Source organism: Cricetulus griseus, chromosome 5 (assembly GCF_003668045.3).
Source record: "Cricetulus griseus strain 17A/GY chromosome 5, alternate assembly CriGri-PICRH-1.0, whole genome shotgun sequence".
In the NCBI taxonomy this organism is placed as follows: domain Eukaryota; kingdom Metazoa; phylum Chordata; class Mammalia; order Rodentia; family Cricetidae; genus Cricetulus; species Cricetulus griseus.
The window spans coordinates 138,045,856-138,063,847 of NC_048598.1; the positions used below are offsets into that span (position 1 = coordinate 138,045,856).

General features: G+C 39.6%; 1 protein-coding gene across 3 annotated transcripts in view; it reads right to left on the reverse strand.

The window, feature by feature from the left end:
- Positions 1 to 7,369: 7,369 nt before the first annotated feature.
- The window catches only part of LOC100756381 (TOG array regulator of axonemal microtubules protein 1), a 52,412-nt gene continuing 41,789 nt past the window's right edge, over positions 7,370 to 17,992 (reverse strand). For all 3 annotated transcript variants that reach the window (XM_027416494.2, XM_027416492.2, XM_027416491.2), the window contains 5 exons: positions 16,775 to 16,893; positions 14,479 to 14,668; positions 13,086 to 13,305; positions 9,523 to 9,609; positions 7,370 to 8,507 (listed from right to left, as the gene is read on the reverse strand). In XM_027416494.2, the coding sequence (XP_027272295.1) occupies positions 8,242 to 8,507; positions 9,523 to 9,609; positions 13,086 to 13,305; positions 14,479 to 14,668; positions 16,775 to 16,893 (882 nt within the window). In that variant the 3' untranslated portion in view covers positions 7,370 to 8,241. The remainder of the gene's footprint in view (positions 8,508 to 9,522; positions 9,610 to 13,085; positions 13,306 to 14,478; positions 14,669 to 16,774; positions 16,894 to 17,992) is intronic.

Genomic DNA, 17,992 nt, shown 5'->3' on the forward strand with positions numbered 1-17,992 from the left:
TCAGCCTCCAAGGAAACCTCTGAAATATTTTTCCTAACCTTTACCCGTAGAAATTTATCAGGAAAGAGCCAAAAATTCAGCCTCAATCCTCCAAAGGTCAAGACAGTATGGGCTCTGATTCACGCAAGTGCTCTGACCCTGGAAACCTCAATGGGCCTGAGAGTTTGAGGCTCTGAGGGAGCTATATATAAAGCTTCCCTCTGGGCAAAGAAAGACAGCTTTGAGTTGACGATCTTAGCAGTTGTGAAGACTCTAGTTCCCACTGCTAAATATCTTTGTAAAACTCTTGTCTTCTCGTTGTAAGACTGTAACAGGGTGAGTAAGCATACATTTATTTATCACTCACCAGCCTGCTGTCTGGGCTTCAGTAAAAATCACAACTGGGTTTTAGCCCTTCCTGTAACACGAATAAATAAAAGACTGGGAGACAGATACTAGGTTTCAAGCTGAAGAGGAGGGAAGCAAAGCAGCCGGCCACTAGCTTTCACCTCTAGCTCAGGCTAAAAGGGTTAACCCACCCAGGAGCTCTTCACCAAGTCTTAAACTGCTGCCTCTCCTTAGTGTGGCTGGAGAATGAATGCCTCTCTGAGACCTTATATACTTCCCTAATGTTGGGATTAAAGGTGTGAGCTATAATTCTCTTTTAGACTGATTCACTCTTGTGTAGATCTGGGTGACCTTGAACTCACAGAGATCCCTCTACCTCTTAATCCTGAGTACTAGGATTAAAAGTGTGTACCACCACCTCCTAGCTTCTGTCTGCTGGAATTAAAGGTGTGTCAGCTTGTGGCTGACTGCTTTCTGAACCCTCAGGCAAGCTTTAATAAATCATATCACTACACCTTCCCTCTAGAATTGGACTCCAGAAATGTTTCTTTTTAAGATGGCTGTAACCCCGTGAGCTATAAATCACCTAAGCTGCGCCTCTGCTCCCAAACAACCAACGTCTCCCCACATTCTGCATTTCTTTTCCTTTGAATGGTCACGCCTTTCCCTTTGCCTCTTTGTCGGGCAGTTTTGGATTCTCTAAAACTCAGCAGGTTTTACGTGTTTACCATCTGAAGGAGCAATCAAGAGAGGGCACTATATTTCTTAAGATGTATTTGTTAGCCAGGCGTTGGTGGTGCATGCATTTAATCCCAGCCCTCGGGAGGCAGAGGCAGGAGGATCTCTGTGAGTTCGAGGCCAGCCTGGTCTCCAGAGCGAGTGCCAGGATAGTCTCCAAAGCTACACAGAGAAACCCTGTCTCGAAAAACAAAAAAAAAAGCTGTATTTGTTTTACATGGCTGTTTGCCTGTGTGTATGTATGAGGACAACATGCTTGCAATTCCTAGAGAGACCAAAAGAGGACAGTCTTTAACAGTCCCACCAACTTCCTCACAGTTTTTCTCTAACTCCCAATAATTCACTGTGCTAGAGCTCTTAAGTATCTAAAACATCCCATATGATTAGCCTAAAATGTGTTTCTCACCACTGAAAACATAAATTACTCAGGCATCGTGGTACATGCCTATAATCACACTTGGCGGGTAGCAGCAGAAGAATCATGAGTCTGAGGTAATATTCAACTGCGTGAGTTTGAGGTGAGCCTAGGCTACACAAGACTCAAAGCAGCAGCCGAGGCAAAATGAAAACGACAAGAACCACTTTAAAAACAGATTGAGACATAGTTTACTTTAAATTTTATACCCCAATTATAGGCATTAGGAAGAAAAAAGTATTAGAGCAAATACTGTAGCTTACAGTCTAGTGGCATCTATAATAGTATTTAAAGTCAAATGATCTCCAAGCCAAGAACAAAATCTAAAGAGGAAAGGGGTTATTTATTACTGTAATACATTTTCCTCCTCCTGATCAGGTCTATGCCAGCCCGCTCTGTTCTCTGGAGACTGACCCTTACATACTGTCAGTCTCCCTTGCTCCCTGGCTCCTGTTGGATCCCGCCGGTTGTCCTTGAATGAATGGCATGGAGGAGTGAAGTGGAGTATTCAATTCCCCTTCTCTGTTTAGGGGGTCTCAGGTCTGATGGAAGTGTCTCTCTCCACATTAGCTGCTGCTGCTTCCAGACCCCAGGTTTTCCTAAAGCCAACCTTTGCAAGTAGTAACTTCTCAAATCCCAATTTTGGTGTTCTATTTCTTTCTAAGATCTAGACTTGTAAAAGAGCAAAGTGGTTCTTTCTGGACTATTCAGTACAAGGGTTTTTTGTTTGTTTATTTGATTGGTTAGTTTTTTTTTCTATGCTTTTCAAGACATAGCATTGTCCAGCTGTAACATGAAATAAAAGACCCAGAGATTGATATTGGGGTTCAAACTTCATGCTGAATATCAGAAAAGCAACACAGCTGGCAACTAGGTTCTTACCTCTGCCTCAGGCTGAAAGGGCTGATCCTGTCTCCAGGAGCTCTCCACAAGCCTCACACTGTAGTCTCTCCTCAGCGTGGCTGGAGAATGAATGCCTCATACTCAATACTGAAGACCCTGCCTCTATCTTTTACACCTCTTTAGTGCTGGAATTAAAGGCATGTGATCTGTTATTCTTTTAGACCGATTCCATCATGTGTATTCCTGGTTGGCCTTGAACTCAGAGAAATCAGTCTACCTCTGAATTCTGAGTCGTAGCTTCTGCCTGCTGGGATTAAAGGTGTATGCCTGGTTGCAATGCCTGTGGCTGACTTTGCTTTCTGAATCCTTGGGCAAGCTTTAATTAGTCATAAATAATATATCACCACACCCAGCTACCAGCTATAGTGGCACAGTCCTGTAATCTCAGCATTTGGGAAGAAACCCTCCACCGCTCTTCTTCTCCTCCTCCTCCCTCCTTCTTTTTAAAGCATACTATGGGATTCATGGATAGTAAAGTGCTTCTACGGCAAATTAACACATCCATTACCTCACATGGGTTTCCTTGATGTCTGTGTATGTATGGGGCAGAAGCAACTGAATTATATTCACTCAACAAGAACCCCAAATAATTTTAAACGACTATTAACATAATACTATTAACTACAGTCCTCCTCTTGTACATCAGCTATCTGCATTTGTTCATATGTATCCACTATTTCACATTTTAAAGCCATATAACCACCGTTTTCCTATCCCATCCTGTCTGCTTTATTCTCTATCACTATATCTTTAGTTTTTGGTTTTGTTTTTGTTCCTTCAGTGTGAGATGGATGCAATACTTTCCTTTTCCAGCCTGACTTATTTAACTTAGCATGATGTTCCAAGCTCAGTCATTTCCAGGTTTTCATGAGAAAAATCTCATGAAAGTGGAGCTGGAGAGCTGGAACAATGGCAAGGTTTTAAGAGCACTGTTCTTGCAAAGGACTTGGGTTCAGTTCCCAGCACCCACATAGTGGCTATAAGCATCTATAACTCCACTTTCCAGGGGATCTGATGGTCTCTTCTGACCTTCACAAACACCAAACATACATAGGCATATATGAAAGTAAAATAAAAATAAGCAAATCTTAAAAAAAAAACAACTTTAAAGCCAGGTGGTGGTGGCGCACGCCTTTATTCCCAGCACTCAGGAGGCAGAGGCAGATGGATCTCTGTGAGTTTGAGACCAGCCTGGTCTACAAGAGCTAGTTCCAGGACAGCCTCCAAAGCATAGAGAAACGCTGTCTCGAACCCTCCCCCCAAAAAACTTAAGTATTGTAGGTTTCTTTAAAATATGACCTCAAAAATAGAAATACATAAAGTGCATCCAAATGAAAAGCTCCTGCACATGCCCATAATCTCAGCTCTCTGTAGGTTGAGGCAGAAGAATCAACATGAACCCCAGAGTAGCCTGAGCAACATGGGAGACCCTAGGTATCAAGAGACTGGGTCCAGACCAGACTAACTTAAACCAAACCCCAACAAGACTTCTGCACAGATGTAACACGAAAAATAAAACACCCAGAGACTGATATTGCAGTTTGAGCTTCAAGCTGAAGATCAGAAACGCAAGGCAGCTGGCCAATAGCTCATACCTCTATCTCAGAATGAAAGGGGATCCTGGCTCCACTAAACCCCAGATTGCAATCCCAGACTGCTATGCTTTCCTCAGTGTGGCTGGAGACTCCTGAGAGTGACTACTGAAGACTCTGATCCTATCTTTTATATGTCTCAAGTGCTGGGATTTGATGTGAGGTCTGTTACCCTTTTAGACTGATTCACTCTCCTGTAGCCCTGGTGGCCTTGAACTCAAGAGAGATCCATCTGCCTTTGTCCTGGGATTAAATATGTGTACCACCACTGCCTGCTCTCTATAGCTTGAGGCTGACTTTGCTTTCTGAATCTTCAGGCAAGCTTTAATAAATCATAAATAATATAAATAAAATGAATTGATCAACAGCGTAAAGAAAACACTTGAAATGAGATGAATATTTTCAAACCATAATGCTGATGAAGGATTAATAGCCAACTTTGAAAGGGAATTCAAACAACTAGCAAGAAAACAAAGAATCCTATTTTTTTTAATGTGCACATGATTCAAACAGCAAAAGAACATAAATGGGAGGGCAAGATGGGTCAGAAGAAAGATGTTTGCCATTAATCCTGACAACCTGAGTTCAATTCCCAGAGCTCCTATAGTGGAAGGAGAATATTGACTCATGCAAGTTGTCCTCCAACTGACCTCTACACACATGATGTTGCTTATGTGCTTGTACATACATATACAACACACACACAACACACACACACACACACACACACACACACACAAAGAGCAAGGAAATGGCCAGCAGGCTTGTGAAAAAAAAATGTCCAACATCACTAGTCATTAAAGAAATACATTGTAAACACACAAAGAGTCAAGTGAAGAGGCTCATATTTGTTTTATTTATTTTTTATTTATTTATTTATTTTGAGACAGGTTTCTCTGTGTAGCTTTGTAGACCAGGCTGGCCTTGAACTCACAGAGATCTGCCTGTCTCTGCCTCCTGAGTCCTGGTTTTAAAGGCTCATACTTGTCATTTCAACACAGGGGAGGAATTGGCAAAAGGATCATTGTTTCAAGGCTAGATCCCATCTCAAAATCAAACAAGTAAACAACCAAACAAAGCCACAATGAGTGGCTTTGGAGCCCATTCTCTGTGGTGGGATACCTTGCTCAGCCTTGATGCAGGCGGGAGGGGCTTGGTCCTGCCTCACCTTGATATACCAGGCTTTGTTGACTCCCCAAGGGAGACCTTACCCTCTGAGTGAATAAGAGATGGAGTGGGAGGAAAGGGGGGGGAGCAGGAAGAGAGGAGGGAGGGGGAACTGTGGTTGGTATGTAAAATAAAAAAAAAATTTAAAATTAAAAAAAAAAAAAGCAAGTTGAGCAAGCCAGTAAGCAACACTTCCTCCATGACCTCTGCATCAGCTCCTGTCTCCAGTCCTGCTTGAGTTCCTGTCCTGGAAATGTAAGCAAAATAAATCCTTTCTTCCCCAACTTGCTTTTTGGCATGGTGTTTCATCACAGCCACAGTAATTCTAAGACATCCATTTAAGCATCCTTCAGTGGATCAAGAAAATATGTTATATACATAAACATAAAAGGAAACCCTGTCATTTGCAGCAGTTTGAGTATAAATGGAGAACATTATGCTAAGTGAAATAAACCAGGAACAGCCACAAACATGATGTAACTTGTGATCTAAGATGATCTAATGTGGGCTGGAGAGATGGCTCAGAGGTTAAGAGCACTGGTTATTTTCTCAGAGGACCTGGTCTCAACTCCTGGCACCCACAAGGTGGCTCACAGCCATCTATCATCAAACCTGGTGCCCTCTTCTGCTCTGTAGGCAGAAAGAACACTGTACACATAATGAATAAATGAATCTTTTTTTTTTTTTGAGACAGGGTTTTTCTGTGTAGCTTTGGAGCCTATCCTGGCACTCGCTCTGTAGACCAGGCTGGCCTCGAACTCACAGACATCTGTCTACCTCTGCCTCCCGAGTGCCGGGATTAAAGGTGTGCGGCACCAACGCCAGGCATAAATGAATCTTTTTAAAAAAATAAAATAAAATGATCTAATGTGTAGCCTAAAATGGTTGTACTAAAGGAAGTGAGAGTAAGATCTGTATATCTGTTGTATATCATAATGATTTCCATTAATAATAATGTACCCTGCAAATGATTTTAGAGGCTTTACGTGTTTTCACCACACACACAAAAAAGTATTTATAGGAAAGCATCATGTTGTATTCTATATATAAATATATGCAACATATATCCCTATAACATGAATAATATAAATCCAGAGCCAGATATTGGGGTTCAAGCTGAAGATCAGAGAAAGCAAAGCAGCCAGTCACTAGCTTTTACATCTTCTACCTCAGACTGAAATGGGTGATCCCGGCTCCATGAATCCTCAGAGTGCAATGCAGACCACACTTGTCTCCACCAAGCCTCAGACTGCAATCCTGCCTTATATTCTGCCTCCCCCCCATATCACTCCTTTCTCTACCTCCCTAGTGCTGAGATTAAAGGCGTGTGATCCTTTTCGTGAGCTGCTTCTCTTTTAGACTGACCAATTTTGTGTATCTCAGTGTGTCCTGGAACTAATAGACATCCATCCGCCTCTGCCTCCCGAGTCCTGGGATTAGGGTGTGTACCACCACTGCCTGCCTCTATGGCTGCAGGTAGCTTTCCATTTTGATCTTTCATAAATAATATATCACCACATATCCCTTTGCTTATGTAATTTACAATTATTTGAATATAAACTTGGTTCTAGAATTAATACAAAGCTGTAATTTGAATCCAGAAGTTTTATCTTCAGAGTTCCTTAAAAATATTTGTTCTCTGACCATACTCGGAAAAAGTCTATAATTAACAAACTTTAAGTACAGGCCTATAGTTTACCTATAAGAAAATACAAAATATGGAATTATATAAAGTAATGCTAAGTCTTTACCACCCTTTCGCCTATCTTCAGATAGTTTCAAAATTTATTCTTCTGCTGTTTCCCCCAAAGTTAGATATAGCACTGTTTCAGACCTGGCAACAACGGCTGCAGGGTGGAGGAGAGAGCTGTGGAGTGTACAACTGCCATCTGTGAGTACAGAAGACCCCGGCTTCTTCCCAGAAAATCCCCTCCCCAGAGGGGGCCGATAGACTGGAAACACACTAAGTAAGCACAGACACCCAGGGAATCAGAATTACACAACAAGGCAAGACCTAAAATGCATCCAGCCTAGCTCTCAGAAATCAGGGAAGGAGAAGAGACTCACATGTCATGTAGCTAATTTCCTGTAAGTTGAGAATGACAACTTGGGTCTACTCTTAGGTTACTATTGTTAGGGCTGATGAAATGAAAGAATGGTCAGTACTAAAACATTGTTTTCATTTTAACATATATGAGTTAGAAAAACAGGACACCTGTCACACATCTACAGAAATAAATCCTTTTATTTTATAACATTCCTTTTCTTCTTTAAGATGCATACAGTACTCGTAAGCCCAAGAATTCTGAAAAAAAACTATAGAAGACCTGGCACTATTTTTGAGAATTACACAACTGGGCAGCAAAATAACACCTTTATAAATGGACAGACATACAGAAATTAAAAAATTAGTGTTTGCACACAAAAAAATAAGAAAGTTACATTCAACACGTTTCTCAAACGTGCATTCAAATGTTTAATGTTTTCTAAGCTTTGGTCATCATGCTTTATTATAACTTGTTAAATTTCACAATTGTGCAGATGATTAAACCCAAAAGTTTAGCAAATATACCATAGTAACACAGCAGCAATAGCAAGCTAATACTGCATAATCATATTAGCAGACTGATTCAGAAACATGTTATTCACAAATAGCACACAAAACTTATTTTGGAATAACATAGTTAAAAGACTTTTCTTCCAATTCATAAAACAAGGTAGAGTAATGAGACATAGCAGAACATGATTACATAATAAAAAGTATATTTTTAATTACAAATCTAATTGTACATATGGGGCAACAAATTGCAGTTTCTATAGAATAGTGCAAATGAGCAGGATTTGTCTCAAAAACATTTAAAATTTAGTTCATCCCAGGCGTCATGGATTTCATGACTTATAGCTTATATTAATTATTTCAGGTTTTCATGTGATGGCTAGAAGGACAGATCTGTACTCACAAATAGGCTGCAAATAAACATAGCCACTGACTTAATTTACTGGACATGAGATGCAGGCACTCAAAATGCAAAATATAGCTTTAAAAAGATTTCAGTTGTCATTATGTAAATTGTTCATCATAACTATTTCATCAAAAACTCATAATTCATTTAAAACTGTCATATCGAGCAATTCCTCTAAACTTTTTTTGATATGTGGTGGTTGAGATGCAGCCTGGTTTAATAAATTCTGACCCATCTGTGCAAAAAGTGCTTTCGACAATTTAGCTGTGGCTGTTCGTATATTTCCGCCAGCTCCAGGCAGGGAGCCACTATGTGTCATAGTCCCTAAGAGGTGCCATAAAACCACCAGCACTTTCTGTTCCGTGGCATGTGGCTTCCTTTGATAAAGTTCCATGACAATATCTGTAACATAAAATATGGGCAACAGTCAGCGCTTTCCCAAAGTAAATTAAAGGTCTGTTAAATAATAAGTACCCCAAATATGGGCTTCTGCCTTTAAAAACAAACAACAACAACAAACAACAACAAAAACTAGGCAAAACTTACAAATATTGGGATCTCAGAGTGACACACACACACACACACACACACACACACACACACACACACACGACAACTAGTTCAGGGAGAAAAAAAAAGGTTAAACAGAAACATCAAACCTATAGTAAATCTCAATATTTTCCAAATGCAGTTAAGTACAATTTATAAAGCTCAATTCATGGACCTTTCATCAAACAAAACAGGAAGTATCAATCTTCCTTGAGCATCCACACTGACTTTAATGCCCATTTAACAAAGGACAGAATTCTCCATCTTCCTCTCCCCTCTCCTCTTTAAAGACTCCACAGTGCCGGGCATCAAACCCAGGTGTTTCAGAGTGCTAAGCCAGAAATCTATTATAAAACTACACCCTCAGACCTAGATTTACTTTAAAGAATATTTTGGAGAACATGTCTTAAAAGGTTCTTTTTTAGACTACTAATGCAATTTATTTCTATTCAGTACAGCAATGATAAGGAATTGACAGCTCTAGTAAAGGGAAATACCCATCAGTTTATCCTTAATATCACTTGTGGGAAAATGGACATAACTGGTGATCATCATCTTAAGCAAAATAAATCAGACTCAGAAAGCTAAATGTTGCGGTTTTCCCTCACTGTGTGTCATAAATTTCATGTAGATAATGGACAGGAAAAGTAGGAAAGTAGACAATGCCTGGCCTGGCCTGGAAGACTGAATGGGAATAATGGGAAGGAGCTGGGGAAAGGACGGGGCAGTAACATATGGTCAACTTTTATGATATACTTGCATGGAAATGTCTCTCCATAAACTCTGCATTGGTTACAATGAATATATGCCCATAAAAATTCATAATAAAAGTACATTACTTTAGAAATTATTACTTAAAACTAATTACCAGCAAGTTTTTCTGTCATATCTTGTTTTGCTTTTCCATTTAGAAACTGAGCTTTTGTGCAAAATGGTTGTAGAAGTAAGTAGTTATCTAAAATAGAAAAGAGACATGTCTAAGAATGAGCTACAATAGGAAAAAATAATTTCTACAGTATAGATGTAATAAATTAAGAGGCCCACATACTTAATCACTACTTATAGTTTTCTTTTTTTTTATAAGGAAGAAAATTATTTTACATGTCAATCCCATGTCCCAGGTCCCTCTCCCTCCCTACTTATAGTTTTCTATAACTGTAAGATTTTTGTGGAAAAGATGAAAATAAAAATATCCATAAAGCATTAAAGAAACTACCACAAATGATGGTGGCTTTATCATAAAACAACAACAAAAAGGTTTTTTATGAAGTGATTTTGATTTTTAGGAAAAATATTTTTATTATAATTATATAATTTCCCCCTTTCCTTTTCTCCCTCCAAACTTGAAAAGATTCACAGGAAGTTATAAAGATAGTACTGACAAGCCTTCTACATACACAGCTCTATTCCATTTGTTCACATACTCTGATTCATGCAACAAATAAGATACAGAGCTCCTTCACATAAACATCTTGCTAACTATGCCCCTTTTGTAGCTATAAAACACATGAGAGAATGGATTTAAGGGAGAAAAGGTTGCTTTAGACTCATGCTTTCAGTTGAGTCCAGGCTCACTTAGCCCTTACTTTGGGCCAATGGCAGTACAGGACATCATGAAGGAGGCTTACAGTGGTGTGAACAGCTCACCTCATGGAATTCAGGAAGGGAAGGGAAGAGAGGCTGGGGTCCTCTCTTCCCTTCAAGGAAGTGTCTGCTATGATCTAACCATTTGTTATAATTGAGTTCTGCCTTCATTAGTTTCTAAAACCTCCAATCAGTTCCATGGACTGAGGACTTGCCTTCAACAAAGGTACCCCTGTAGTACACTTAAGAACTAAATCATAAAAACACCAAAACTTGCTTCCCTATCACACATAAATGCAGGCAACAACTAGAATGTTCATCACCTAGTGATTTTGTCCTTTTGAAAATATGAATAAATCAAACAGAATAGAGCATGACCTCAGTTTATTTTTAAATAGCATCATGCCTCTGTGATCCATACAAATCAACCCAAATATCAAGTTTGCTCCTTTCTACTGCAAAATAGTATTCTAAGGATACGCTATGACTTGGATATGGTCTAAGTAATTTTTTTTTTCTTTTGGTTTTTCGAGACCGGGTTTCTCTGTGGCTTTGGAGGCTGCCCTGGAACTAGCTCTTGTAGACCAGGCTGGCCGCGAACTCACAGAGATCCACCTGCCTCTGCCTCCCGAGTGCTGGGATTAGAGGTGTGCGCCACCAACGCCCAGCTTCTAAGTAATGTTTTACACAAGTTTATATTTTGCTTTTAAAGAAACTTTAAATTCTTCTAGAGTGGCTATACTATTGATACTCTCTTAGAAATGTATTCAACAGACAGCCGGTGGTGGCCAACACTCTGGAGGCAGAAACAGGCAGATCTCTGTTAGTTAAAGGTCAGCCTGATCTACAGAACAAGACAGTCAAACCTTGCCTCAAAAACCCAAACAAACAAACAAAAAAGAAATATACTCTCAAGATCCACTGCTTCTGCAGCCCACAAGCATTCGGTTCCTTCTACTTTCTTCCTTTATGTGCATGTAACTGTATGGGCACATGTGTGCCACAGACAAAGTGTAGTAGAAGTCAGTTTTCTCCTTCCACCCCATGGATCCTGGGAATCATCAGGTTTAGTAACAAGCTTTCTTACCTGGTAAGCCATTTTTCTAGCTTCAGTCACACTTACAAATGACAAATTTAGCTGTTCTAACACTCATATAGTGATTAGTGTCTTAAATTGCCTTTGCATTTCACTAAGGCAAAGTGATGCTGAATATCTTTTGTGGGCACATTTTTGTAGGCACATTTTCTATGTATATGTCCTCTTCAGTGAAATGCTTCTTCATGTCTTTTTCTTGTTTTCTACTTGGACTTTTTTGCTCAAGGTTGAGTTTTGAGAGTTCTTTAGATATTCTAGATATGAACTCTTTGTCTACTGTATAGTTTGCTAAGGTTTCTGTCTCAGGATATATCCTTTCTCTTTATCAGCTTAATATAATCTTTTGCAAATTAAAAGAATTAATTTTGTGTGTGCACATTACATAATGAGACATCTAAAAAAGGGTTTTGCTTGCATCTGGTTCCTTCAGACTTGGAGCTTTCACCCAAAGATTTTGTCTGGTATCTATCTTTGTATTAAATCCCAATCATAAGCAAAATTGTCTGAACATATAAAATGACTTACATAGAAGACTGCTTTCCTTCAAGGAGTCTGAAATGTTGTCACATCCTAGGCAGACACAATGAAAATCCAGGGAAGAGTCTTTGTCTTTAATAAGCTTCCTTTTTAGATAGCATCTCACACTGGATGTGTTCTGTACCGTGCTACTGGGAAAAGTCCCTTAAAAGCTTGTATCTAGCCAGACACGGTGACACATGCCTTTAATCCCAGCACTGGGGAGGCAGAAACAGTCAGATCTCTGTATTTGAGGTCAGCCTGGTCTACATAGCAATTTCCAGGCCAGCCAGGGACTTCTGTAAAGGCTAGAGGGGTTTTTCCTTCCATCATGTAGGTTCCAGGAATAGAACTCACATTGTCACACCCAGTAAAATCACCTTTACTTGCTGAGATATCTCATCACTACAATTTAAAGTTTTTAATACTTTCTTAGAGAATTTCATGTATGAGTACAACATTTACATCAATTCCGTCACACAATCTCCCCACTCCAATTCCTTATACGTCTTCCACTCCTTCTCAACTTTATGACCTTTTCATTATTGTTACATATATAATTTTATGTATATATAAATAAATCCAGCTGAGTTCATGTACTCATATACAAATGTACTTTGGCCTGACCATTTAGGATTGTATAACCTATCAGGGGCTTGTCTGAGGAGAAGACGGATTCTCTCTCTCATAGCAGTCAATAATTGCCTGTGACTCTTCATGTAAGGGTGGCGACTTGTGAGATTTCCCCTATCTATGTTGGCAAGTCAAATGGTAATAACATTGTTCCAGTCTTCCTCTTATACCCATATTGTTAACATTGATGCAACTCCCTCCCTGTCCTATGTAGAAGACACTATTTCATAGCAGACATCCTAGTCCTCTGACTCTTGTAGTCTTTCCACCCACTAAATCCAGTTTTTGGCATGCATAGGTCATGCTTTTAGAATGATTTTTAAAGTTTTATAATGTCCTCAATAGGTTTCCATGTTATGTCCCAAAAGGATTAGTTATATTTTATATTTAAATTTATAATACATTTCATTTCATGAGGTAAAAATTTAGAACTCAATGAAAAAAGACAGTCAATTTAAGTATTTCATCACTAATACAATCTATGAAAAAAGTTTAAGATATATTAGTTAAAATGTTAATTATTTCAACATATAAAAAATACAAAGGATGAGAAAGCATGAAAGTAAAATCAAAATAATTTGAATACCAATTGGATTCCTTACCTACATGCTGACTCAGTGCATGAACAACATTTGTGGCAGCAGTATAGATGCCTGGATTCTTGGAGTTGAGATTGTTATCTACAATTGCAGGAATCAGCATGTTGATTATAGGAGACAAGTTGTCTCCAAGTAAAGGAATCATTTTATGCATTGTTTCAAGAGCCACCAAATTCACTTTGCTATTAGAATCATGAAGTCGAGACTTAAAGGCATCAAAGATCTGAAAATAAGTTGGTGAATTATTTAAAGTAAAACAATGCTTATATCTACTATATTATCCTTGTTTGCCACCTCTTATTTCTCCTACATACTCTCTTTACACACACACACACACACACACACACACACACACACACATCCTATTAGTTTGTTTGTTCTTTGAGGCAGGGTTTCTCTATGTAACAGTCCTGGTTACCCTAGAACTCACTCTATAGAACAGGCTGGTCTCAAAGTCATGGAGATCCCCCTGCCTCTGCCTTCCAAGTGCTGGGATTAAAGGCATGCATCACCACACCTAAATAAGACTTTAGCCAGGTCAGGCAATCAAGGAGGTACCTATGAAGCTAAGGACATTAACTAATCATTCTTTAAGCTTACTTATTTTTAATTTTTCATGTTAAAAATAATTTAACAGGGGCTGGAGAGATGGCTCACAGGTTAAAAGCATTGACTGCTCTCCCAGAGGTCCTGAGTTCAATTCCCAGCAACCACATGGTTGCTCACAACAATCTAGAATAAGGTCTGATGCCCTCTTCTGGCATACAGGCAAACATGCAGACAAACACTATTTATATAATAAATAAATTTAAAAAAAAAAAAAAAAGGCCATAAGTGGGCCAAAAAACCAAACCAAAACAAAAAAAAACTGAAATGTGTGTGTGTGTTGTGTGTGTGTGTGTGTGTGTGTGTGTGTGTGTGTGTGCCTGGGTGTGGAATTACAGGCAGCTATGAGCTGCCAGAAGTGGGTGCTGGGAGTTCAACTCGGGTCATTTGGAAGAACAAGCACTCTGCCTGAACTGCAGCCCCCAACATGACCATTTTCTTATTTTTTTTTTTTCCTGTTACATTTTAGTTTCCTAGAATGTTTTTAACATAGCAAATCCTATGTAATCCATTCCTGTCATTAAACTTATTTTTTTAACACTTTTAAATAACATAAATTAAGCTCCAGGGTTTTGGGTGATTTGCTATATTAATTTTTTTTCCTTTTTCATGTAGATTAATCTTGAGGGGCCAAGGACCTGAATTTAATGATCCTTGGGTTCCATGGGTAAAAGGAGTGAACTACCTCCCCAGATTTGTCCTCTGAATTCTAGAAATGTAGTAGGGCACACACACACACACACACACACACACACACAAAGCTTAGTAAAATTAACTTTGTGTTTCTTACCTTCACAATGTTGCCAACCACAAGCTCCTGATTGTTTTCAGTATCTGATAAAAGTTGTTTAATCCCATTAATACGATCACGAAAGTCTTTTGCATTTAATAAACCTGTTATGACTTTAATGTACTCAGCACTTTCTAAGGAATTTCGAGGAGCTGGTTTTCTGGGGACTTCTCGAACTTCAGTTACTTCCCTAAAATGAAAGATAAATTTCATTTTTACTTCCCTACAAAGCCTAAAATTAAAAATTCTTACTATAAATTCAACTTTTTTTCTCCCCAAGGCAGGATTTCTCTGTGTAACAGTCCTGACTGTCCTGGAACTGGCTCTGTAAACCAGTGTGGCCTCAAATTCAGAGATCCTCCTGCCTCTGCCTCCCCAGTGCCGGGATTAAAGGCGTATGACACCATGTCTGGCTAGATGCAAGCTTTTAAGGGACCCTTCCCAGTAGCACTGCACAGAACACATCCAATGTGAGATGCTGTCTAACAAGGAAGCTTATTAAAGACAAAGACTCTTCTCTGGACTTTCATTGTGTCTGCCTAGGATGTGACAGCATTTCAGACTCCTTGAAGGAAAGCAGTCTTCTATGAAAGTCACTTTCCATGTTCAGACAATTACTGCACAATAAACAGCCTTACAAATTAGCGAACAGTACACTGCTCTTCAAATTCTACTTTCTAATACCAATAAAGGATTAACTTTGCAGGCAAGTTAAAAACAGCATTTTCCCCCAATCAACATATTTATTTTGTTGATCTTGTTCATTTTTTTTTTTTTGTTCCCTTTGTTTGTTTCTTTTGTTTTTTCGAGACAGGGTCTCTCTAAATAGTCCTGGCTGTCATCCTACTCACAGAGGTCCACCTGCCTCTGCTTCCCTAGTGGTGAGATTAGAGGTCTGAGGACAACTTTAGATGTTGGTGGTCCACCTAGTTTGAGACAAGGTCCCTTGTTATTTATCACTGCATGTACCAGGCTAGCTGGTCAGTGAGCTTGTAGGAGTGTCATCTCTGCTGGGAACTGAAACTCAGATACTCAGGTTTACACAGCAAGCTTCATCCAAAGAGCCACTCACTCAGTCCACATTTTTGTTTGGGACATGGTCTCACTATGATGTCCAAAACTCGCCACTGAGCTCATTATCCTCCTGCCTCAGCCTCAATAGTAGCTGAGATTATGGGAATATACCAACACCAGCAAAAGCATTTTGTTGTTATTTTGTTTTTTTGAAAAAGAATCTCATTCTGTAGCTCATTCTGGCTTGGAATCTGGTATGCAGTATAAGCTAGTCTCATAGAAACACTCATGCCTCAGTCTCCCAGGTGCTGTATTACCGGACTGAGTCATTGTATCCAGCAAAAATTTTACAAAGCATACTTCAATGAATGAGTGAGTGCAGTGATACTTTGTAATCTAACAAAGCTTGCCTGAAAATCAGAGTACAGAGCTAAGCCACTAGTTAGCCTCACACCTAAACCACTAGTCATAGAGGACAAGCAATGGTGGCCATACCTTTAATCCTAACACTCAGGAGACAGAGGCAGATGGATCTTTGTGAGTTCAAGGCCACCCTGAGCTACATGAGAGTGAATCAGTATAAAAGACAAACAGAGCTCACAGCTTTGACCCCAGCACTTAGGATGACACACCTTTAATGCCAGCACTAGAGAGGAATATAAGGCAGGAGCTCAGTGCAGTCTCAGGGAGTCTGAGGTTTGGTGGAGAGGATTGCAGTCTGCAATCACTCTGAAGACACCATTGCCCCTTCAGTTTGTGCCTTGGTAGAAGTAAGAACTTTCTAGTGGCTGGCAGCTTTGCTTTTCTCATCTTCAGCTTGAACCCCTAATAACTGTCTCTGGTTTTTTATTATTTGTGCTACAAATGAGCTCATGCTGACTATATAATCAAGGATGACCTACAGTCTTCTAAGTGTCAGGAGACAGACATGTATAAGCACTGTCGTTTATGAGATGTTGGGCATCAGAACCAGGGCCTCATGCAAGTTAGGAAGATATCCTACCAATGACACCCCCGGCCCCAGACCTGCACATGTGCCAACTCTAGACTTGAATTTGGTATTAAATTTATACTAAAATACATAGACAATTTTAAAGACATATGTATGTAAAAATATAAAAGATACCTATGTAGAACTGCCCAATTAAAACTAGGCATCTCAAATTTTCCATGTCTTTACTAATCTTTTAAGATTCATCAGTTTGACAAATACTACTGAGCTAGTATTGTTGAGATAGTGAGGATTATTTCTCAAATAGTGCGGACTATCAGATTATACTACCTTTCGGTTGAACTAAAAGCATCTCGAGAAACAGATGATGACCTCGTGTGTCCAACACTGCCAGTATGAGATCGCCTTCCTTTTGCTGATGGCGTGTCTAGTGGTATCTCTCCCAAACCCTGTAAGTAAACACAAAGTCAACAGGAGACATTTAAATTAGCAGTGCGATAACATACACAATGGCTTTTCAAAGCAGCCTGGTAAAACACATTGTGTTTTATGGAGCCTAGAGAGATGGCTCAGTGGGTGAAAGCACTTGCAAATGTATCCCTGATACCTAACTGGAATTGAATGGGGAGAACCAATACTACAAAGTTGTTCACTGACCTCCATGCTCAGGATGACATGCTCAGAACTACATACACAAACATAAATGATAAATCTTTGAAATGTTAAGTGGTTAATAATATAGGCTTTTAAAGTTACTAGATACATAAAATATCTTGAGAGTAGTGGTAAACTAACAGATTTGATGTCAGCACTATAAAATAAATGTATGTTAGTATGCTATAAATTATATACTCTCCTACCACTGCCATATTGAGGACTAAACCCTGGGCTTTGCCCATTAATGATCTAAGTCACCATTACTTAACACTACTCTTGCAGGGCGTTGGTGGCACACGCCTTTAATCCCAGCACTCAGGAGGCAGAGGCAGGTGGATCTCTGTGAGTTCGAGGCCAGCCTGGTCTACAAGAGCTAGTTCTAGGACAGCCTCCAAAGCCACAGGGAAACCCTGTCTCGAAAAACAAAAAAAAACAAAAACAACAACCAAAAACCACTACTCAACAGGATCTTACCATGGAACTGCCTGGTCTGGAACTCACTCTACAGACCAGGCTAGCCAAATTGACAGAACTCCACCTGCCTCTGCCTGCCATCTGCTAGGATAAAAAAAAAGTGTGTAGCACCAAACCCTGTCCTACTCTTTAAAATTAAAAACAAAAGAGATTATATATATTTGGTTTTTCGAGACAGGGTTTCTCTGTGTAGCTTTGGAGCCTATCCTGGCACTCACTCTGGAGACCAGGCTGGTCTCGAACTCACAGAGATCCGCCTGCCTCTGCCTCCTGAGTGCTGGGATTAAAGGCATGCACCACCACCACCCGGCCAAAGACTATATTTTATTTTTGATTATGTGTATATATATACAAATGAGTACGTTGAATAGAGTGCCTATGGAAGCCAGAGGAGGGCCTTAGATCTCCTGGAGCTGG